Here is an 8,824-nt window from a genome sequence, read left to right as displayed (position 1 = left end):
GTAATATGAACTCATACCATTTATATGTTGGCCTTAGTGTCTTTATAAAACTCAGGATAACCCTCTCCCAAAGCACTTAGAACATTGTTATCAGAGTCGATATCCAACCACTTCCCTTTTCCTGTGAAAACCACAGAAACTGTATACACAGTTTCTAACATTTCAAATCTCTTAAAAATATTTTGTGAATGGAAAATAATATGTGGGAGGAATAAGAAGCTTGGTGGCTATTTAAACTACTGATGTTTGATCATTGCCACAGTTAAAATGAGTTATCTTGCAGTCAGGATCTCCTGTTCCTCATGAATCACTAAATGATTTTTAAAACTGACTTCAGACCTCATATTCCCACTTAGGAAATAGAACTCATCACACCTTATTTGTAATTGTAAAGTTATATATTATTAAAGCATGGTGATGTAAGGTTACTGAATGGGGGTATATTAAAAAAACAACAAAGACTGTAGATTGGTAAGATAGATGGACAGGATTGAGAGAAAATGATACAGTTCATTAGTTTTTGAACCTTACACAAAGAAATGTTTCATCTAAAACAGGCTTGAATTTTCATTTCAGATAAATATGTAGAAGAGGTGAACATTTCTGGGCAGACCTCATGTTTCTAGGGGTATTTTAAGGTCAAGATCATTTCTCTTCAGGTTGAGGGGGACAATTATAGGTATTTATTAATGGTATTAATGCAGTCATTTTCCTGTTAGTAGTTAACTATTCAATAAGTATCAATACCATTTTACAGGTGAGGGAAAAGGGGTACAGGTTAACTTGTCCAAAGCCACATAGATGGTATGTGGCAGAGCTAAGAGTTGAACTTTGGCAGTGTGATTCTGTTTTTTTTTTTTTTTTTTTGCGGGGGTAGGGGGGTCGTCAGGGAATGGGAGGTTGGTACTGGATATTGAACCCAGGAGTACAGAGCTCTACCTCTGAGCTGTATTCTCAGACCTTTTTCTTCTTTTCAGACAGGGTCTTGCTAAGATGTCCTGACTGGGTTCAGATTTGTGATCCTGCCTTAAGCCTCCTGAGTAGCTGGGGTTACTGGCCTTCAACTTGAGATTCTCCTGATTCAGTCTCTCAAATAGCTTGGATTACAAGTGTGCACCACTATGCCCAACTGAAAATTTAATTAAGCCCCAATGTTCTTAATCTTTACAAAGGAAGAGATGCTGGAGAAGTAGAATGGTGGCAAAGAGCAAACAGTGTTACAGAAATGAAAGAAGTACAGAGACAGTCAAAGGGCACCATAGGGACAAGGAAATACTACTACTTTCCTCCAACTAGAGAAAGATTTTCCTAATTGTTGTAGGACTCTAATTACATATAACAATTTATTGGTACCTGTTGGGGTGGGGAGAAGTGTCAAGTTGGTATTACATTTGTACTTAAGAGAATGATGATAATTGAAAGGAGAATTACCATGCTGGTAACTATAATCTTTTTGAAGAATTTCCACCATAGCCTCCTATGAATTTCTCTTGTGTTTTGGAATTCTTTGGCCTGAAATAAAAATAAACACAAATTTAATGTTTTATTTTCATTTCTACATTAATGGGCTCACTCTAATACTTAATGAGAGCTGTCTGAAAGAACAGATCTAGTTTGGTTTTAACCAATTCCAAGAGAGTTATAACAGAACCCTGCAGCTTTTATAAAGTGATGTATTAAGATTCTAGGTGCTTGTATTTAGCTGTTATTTTCATTAACTTTATTGACTGTGATTTTGCAGAAGTTCCTAATTCTTTGAGCTTCAGTTTCTTCATCTTCACTTCCTTCATGATTTTAAAGGCCACCATTCCTTACAATCTACTTAAAATTGCTACTCAAGTTCCATTCTAGACATTCTATTTCAATTTTTCACATCCTAGACAATAAGTAAAATTTACGTAGCATTACATAAGGACAAGTACTGTGCAGATAACAAGTTCCATGGACGCAAGATTTTTGTCTGTTTGACTCACTGATATATTCCCAGCATGGGATGGTGCAGACATACAGCAGAAGTTTAATGAATAATTGTTAAATGAATGAATTAATCTATAAGATGGGAATGAGACAACCTACCATGCAGAATCACAGACTGAGGATTCACTGAGAAACTGACCATAGTACATCCAGATTGCCATGAGTGAGAATCATGCCATTACTATAAGGATTGTTGTTTCTCAAGTAATCAATGAAGGATTTTTGTTGTTTGTTTTGTTTTTTTCTACCAGGGATTGAACCCAGGTTTGCTTAACCACTAAGCCATCTCCCAGGGTCTTACTAATTGCTAAATTTGGTCTCAAACTCATGATTCTCCTGCCTCAGCCTTCCAAGCCCCTGGGATTACAGGTGTGCAACACAGCGCCCCCAGCTGCATTTAACTCTTAATGTTCTCAAATAGTCATTATATTAATAAATCACTTGCTGCTTACATAAATTTTTGCTGTCAGATGAATAAATTATTTGAAACATGTTTCAATTAACTTTATTATCAGGTTAGTTTTTACTCTCAGTATATATGGTGACTTGCCAAAAGCAAAGTCAGTGTAATGATTACAATGTACCACTCAAATAGCCTCACAATTCTAATGTAAGATAAGTTATGGGATCTTGGGTTTATATACTGAAAATACTATTGGTTATACCTAAGGATGTGGCATATGGAAGCAGGTCTCTGGATGTACTTTTCAGGATGTTAGAATTTACTGAATGCTTTGGAAACGGGTACTACATGTCATTTATTTACATATATTTTTTACCCAATAACCTGCATTACTTGTAATAATCTTGTCAGTATTGTTATTTTACAGTCAAAGAAGATGAGGCTCAGAAAAGTTTAAAGTTATATAGATAGTAAGTGGTGGAGCCAGGATACAAATTTAGAATTACATGACTATACTGCCTGCTTCGAATTTATTGTGTGTGTGTGTTACACAAACTGGGACTGACCCTAGGCATTTCTACCTCTGAGCTACATTACCAGCCCTTTTAGTTTTCATCTTGAGGCAGGGTCTCACTAAGTTGCTGAGTCTGGCCTTCAACTTGAGATTCTCCTGATTCAGTCTCTCAAATAGCTTGGATTACAAGTGTGCACCACTATCTATGCCCAGCTAAAAATTTAGTTAAGGTACAAATGGATTTTATATTCTTAAATAATCTGCTTTCCCTTTTTTTAATGAATATATATTATGCATGTGTATAGTTTGAGAAGTCAGAATTTGACTAATGATAGTTTATTATTCTACCCCCATCCATTCCTAAATCTGTTTCTCAGAAGTAACTACTTGGGTTTTTATTTTGTTGCTGAATCCCTATTACTTAATATAGTAGTTCTCAACTGAGATGGTGCTCAATTTTTGCCCTCCAGGAGATATTTGGCAATGTCTATAGTCATTTTTTATTTCAGATTAGAGGAAGTGTGAATAGCATCTAGTGGAGAGAATCGAGAATGCTGCTGAGAAAGTCCTACAATACACAGGACAATACCCCACCCAAAATGTTCTGAGGTTGAAAAATCCTGTCCTAGAAAGGTATCTGATATATAGTGGGCTCTAAGTATTTGTTGAATGTATCTCATTTAACTGTTTATTTTCTCCCAGAGTTTGTTTTTTCTGTGCATTTCTAGAAGGTATACACACACACACACACACACACACACACACACACACACACACGTATACATACATATACACATTTTTTCATTGTTTCTGATGAAGGAAAAACATTTAGCTCTCAAAAATTTTTTGATTAGTGTATTCTAATTATATGTTAATGGTGGGGTTCATTGTGATATATATGTGTATAATTTACTCCAATTCATTCTCTAGTACTTCCCCTTTCCGTCCCTGCCTCCCTATTCACCATATTTATATTTGGCACTGGGGATTGAACCAGTAACTATACCACTGAGTTATATTCCCTGTGCTTTTTATTTTTAAATTTTAAGACAGGGTCTCATTAAGTTTCCAAGGCTGGCTTAGAACTTGTGATCCTCCTGCCTCAGCCTCCTAAGTAGCTGGGATTACAGGCATGTGCCATTGTGCCTAGTTATATGTATAACTTTTTCACTCATACATTATAATTATATGTAGAAGTGAGATTTATGTGATATATTTATATATGCATATAGTATGATTTAGTAAATTTTGTCCCCCAATTCTTCCCATTTCTTTCCCTTCTTTCCCCCTTGATCCTCTACCACCCCTCTATTGATCTTCCTTCTTTAAAAAAACAAAAACATTCTTTATTCTCTCTAGATTCCTCATATGAGGCAAAACATTTGACTGTTGACTTTTTGAGTTTGCCTTACTATTTTTTAAAAATCTTCTTAGTTGTAGATGGACACAATATCTTTATTTTATTTATTTATTATGTGGTGCTGGGGATCGAACCCAGTGCCTCTCGCATGCGAGGCAAGTGCTCTACCACTGAGCTACAATCCCAGCCCTGAATCTGCCTTATTTTACTTAGCATCATTTTCTCCAGTTCCATCCATTTACCTGCAAATAATATAATTTCATTCTTTATGGCTGAGTAGAGCTCCACTGTGTGTGTGTACATATACACATACATAATACGGTACCATTTTCTTTATCGTGTCATTTGTTGATGGACACCTAGGTTTCATAACTTGGCTGTTTGAATTGTGCTGCTATAAATATTGGAATGCATGTGTCACTATAGTGTGCTGATTTCGGTTCTTTTGAATAAATACCAAGGAGTGGACTATGTGGGTCATATAGTGGTTCTACTCCTAGTTTTTTTTTTCCTCATTCTTTTTTTTCCCCTTTTTATTGGTGCATCATGCTTATACATAATAGTGGGATTTATTGTTACATATTTGTAATACACTCAATATTATCAGTATAATTTGGTCAATTTCATTCCTCAGTACTTCCCCATTTCTAGTCTTTGAGGGAACTTCATACTGATTTTCATAGTGGTTGTACTAACTTATAATCCAAACAACAGTGTACAAGTATCATTTCTACCCAAATCCCCACCAGCATTTATTACTTATATTCTTAATGATTACCATTGTAATTGGGGTGAGATGAAATCTCAGTGTAGTTTTAAGAAAAGAAAATGACGACATCAGAGTAATACAAGAAAAACTGTGAGTGGGAGGAGTACTGGGAATTGAACTCTGGGGACTTGGACACTAAGCCATATCCCTAGCCCATCTTTGTATTTTATTTAGAGAGAGGATCTCACTGAGTTGCTTAGTGCCTTGTTCTTGTTGAGGCTGGCTTTGAACTCATGATCCTCCTGCTTCTGCCTACCAAGCTACTGGGATTAGAGGTATGGGCCTCCACACCTGGCTTTTTGTTTCCTTTGGCTACCAGGAAGTGAACTCAGGCACTCTACCACTGAGCTACATCCCCAGCCCTATTCTGTATTGTATTTAGAGACAGAGTCAGTCTCTGAGTTGCTTAGCACCTCGACATTGCTGAGGCTGTCTTTGAACTTGAGATCCTCCTGCCTCAGCATCCTGAGCTGCTGAGATTACAGGTGTGCACCACGGCGCCCAGCTTTATTTTTTGGTGGGGAGGTGGTACTGGGGGATTGAACCAAGGGCCTCACACATGCTAGGCAAGTGCTCTGCCTCTGAGCTACATCCCAGCCCTCAGTATAGTTTTGATTTGCATTTCTGCAAAGAATTTAACTATTATAATACCCCCAAAACCCTTTTCACAAATATACTTTTTTTCCCCTTCCCTATTCTTTCTTTCTGTTAAATCAAAACTGTAAATATTTGTTAAGCCATAGATTACAAATGACTTCAATGTAAAACTTTTTGGTTTCTTTGGAGTTAAAAAATACAACTATTGTTGATTAGTTATTAATACTTTGGCTTCTCTGAAGCTAATTATATTCCTATTATAGTTATATAATAGGATATATAGGATCCAAACAGAGCCTTCTGACCTTATGTAATCTGGTTTTGCTGGGCTCCAGATTTCTTATACAGTTTTAATCTTGGAATATTGCTTTTCCAGTATCCTAGGATAATCCTTCTCTGTGTTGAGTCTTTTTGTTTTTTCAATCTTACATATTTTGCTTTCTTATTCCTCTTATTGGTGGAAAATATCTTCCAAAAACTTCCTTAAACTGGTGAGTGGGAGGTATGTTTCTGAGAATTTACATACCTACAAATGTCTTTATTCTACCTTTATTCTGAATTGGTAGTTTGGGTATAGAAATTTAGTTTGAAAAATAATTTTCAGTAGAATTTTAAAAGCGGTTTTCCATTTTTCTTTAGTTTTCAGTATTGCTATTGAGAAATCTGATGCCATTCTAACTGTGATTTTGCTTTGCCCCATCTCTGAAAGCCATTAGAATCACTTTTTTCCTTTTTAATACTATATTATTTCAAGATAACATGTCTAGCTATGATCTTGACCTTTGTTCACAGAATCTAGACATTCATATTACTTAGTTCTAGAAATTTTTCTTGTATTACTCTGATGTCTTCATTTTCTTAAATTTTCTGTTATTCATGTTATATTTCTTAGATTGATTCTCTGACTTCATCATCTTTCTCTTTAAGATCCTTTTTCTAAGAGAATATCTCAACTTTATATTACAGTAATTGTATATTGAATTTTGCATTTTTAGTACTATTTTAATTTCCAAAAACTTTTTTTTTTTTTTTTTTTTTTTTTTTTGGTACTAGGGATTAAACTTTGGGGCACTCAACCACTGAGCCACATCACTAGGCCTATTTTGTCTGGAGTCTCACTAAGTTGCTTAGTGCCTCACTGTTGCTGAGGCTGTCTTTGAACTTTAGATCCTCCTGCCTCAGCCTTTGAGCTGCTGGGATTGGAAATTAGCTTCAAAACTGTTTTTTATGAGTACTTTTATATAGCTTTATGTTGGCATTTCAGGAATATACTATCTTCTATTATTTCTTTCAAAATGTTAGAGAATTTTTTAAATTATGCTTCCTTTTGTTCCTGTATTATCTATTTTGTCTAGTTCTCCCCCACCCATTTCTTTTGGTCTATTATTATTATTATTATTATTAAGACTTTCCACAAATAACTCATGACTTGTTGATTTACCAAACACTGACTGGGAACTCCTTGTGAATAAGGTCTGACATTGGTGGACTTCACTGTAGAAATCTGGTATGGACCTGACCATTTAATTGGGGATATCCATTGATCTTTTTTCTTGGTTTAGTCATCTGCATGAATGAAACAGTGGGGGAGAGGTTCATGAGTAGTCGCTGGATTCTTAGTCCATCTGATTTTAGTATGCTGATCACTCTGTTCTCAACGGCACCTGATGATGTCTGAGTTCAGAACTTCTTTGGTCTGTTGTCTTTTTTTTTTTTTAGTTGTAGATGAACATAATACTTTTTAAATTTTATTTATGTAATTTTATGTGGTGCTGAGGATTGAACCCAGTGCCTCACATGTGCTAGGCAAGTGCTCTACCACTGAGCTATAGCCCCAGTGAAAGCACCCAGATACAAAAGATCACATATGATTCAATTTGCATGAAAAATCCTCAATTGGTGAGTCTATACAGACTGAAAGCAGATTACTGACTGCCAGAGCTGGGAGTTTCTGAGGGATGTGGAGGTTCCTTATTTGGGGATGATGAAAAAATTTTGGAGTTAGGTAGAGGTGATGGGTGTATAACATTGTAAATGTACTAATTGTCACTCAAAATGTTAATTTTAAGTTTTGTGAATTTTAACTCCATTCAAAAAAGATTCTGCCCTATAGTAAGATTAGATTATATAGCCTTCCTCTTCAAACCTAGTGGCCTCAAAGTTTAGGAGAAAATAAAACTAACAATAGGCCAATAGACACAAGAGAGACCCCCCCCCCAAAAAAAGAGAGAGACTGCATATAGCATTTTTGTACATAGTTTTTCTTTGGGTGGGGGGGCGTTTACATTTTGGTACTGGGGATTGAACTCAAGGGTGCTATACCACTAAGCTGTACCCCTTAGCTCTTTTCATTTTTTCAGACAAGGTCTAAATTGCCCAGGCTGGCCTTAAACTTGTAATCCTCCTGACTCAGCCTCCCAGATTGCTAGAAATACAAATGTATACCACTGTGCCCAATTCCAAACTAGTTTTCAAAATATTTTCTAATAGAGAAGTTCAAAGGTATACAAAAGTTGATAGAATGATGTAATGAGAAATATAATGTTGTACCTGAAAGATGTAATAAGACATTGTACTGATTATAAACTATTGTTCTTACGCACCCATGCTTGATCATGCAATCTTAATTAAATAACCAAATCTCTGAGAAATCTTCTAGGTTTGCCTCCCCAAGATCAAACCCTAAACTCAGAAAAAAAGGAAACATTTTGGATTTAAATAAATTCTAAAAATAAATAAATGTGTATTTACATGCAAAAATAAAGAATGATGTAATGAACATCTATATACCCTATATAGTCAACATTCAGTTTTAGCAATTATCAATTGATGACCAGTTTTATTAAATTTATACTTTGCTTCTCAGTTATTCTGAATAAATTAAGTCATTGTTATACCCACATGTCGGACATATAATTTCAATAATAAACATTTTAATTCAAATCTCAAATAATGTCTTTCTAAAAAACATAGCCACAATACCATTATCATGCCTAAAAATTAATAATTCCTGAATATCATCTACTATCCAGAATTCCAATATCTAATTATTTTAAAAAATTATAATTTTTCATTTTTACAGTTTATTTGAATTGAAATCTAAATAAGAATCACATTCAATTGATATAACTATAAGTCCATTTGTTTATAAGTTCTCCCTCTTTTTTTCCCTTGCAATTTATTTGTTGACTATTCTGTTTCATA

General features: G+C 35.0%; 1 protein-coding gene and 1 non-coding gene across 2 annotated transcripts in view; both read right to left on the bottom strand.

The window, feature by feature from the left end:
• Nucleotides 1-1,374: 1,374 nt before the first annotated feature.
• The window catches only part of LOC143406169 (uncharacterized), a 28,400-nt gene continuing 20,950 nt past the window's right edge, over nt 1,375-8,824 (bottom strand). Inside the window, exon 6 of the mRNA XM_076864792.1 lies at nt 1,375-1,512. Within this exon, the coding sequence (XP_076720907.1) occupies nt 1,375-1,512 (138 nt within the window). The remainder of the gene's footprint in view (nt 1,513-8,824) is intronic.
• On the bottom strand, nt 4,368-4,440 carry Trnaa-cgc (transfer RNA alanine (anticodon CGC)). Its single transcript has one exon. It is a non-coding gene; the product is annotated as a tRNA-Ala (tRNA).

The sequence above is a fragment of the Callospermophilus lateralis genome, chromosome 8 (assembly GCF_048772815.1).
Source record: "Callospermophilus lateralis isolate mCalLat2 chromosome 8, mCalLat2.hap1, whole genome shotgun sequence".
In the NCBI taxonomy this organism is placed as follows: Eukaryota; Metazoa; Chordata; class Mammalia; order Rodentia; family Sciuridae; genus Callospermophilus; species Callospermophilus lateralis.
The sequence above is the reverse complement of the archived record's forward strand: the minus strand, read 5'-3'. Positions and strand labels throughout refer to the sequence as shown.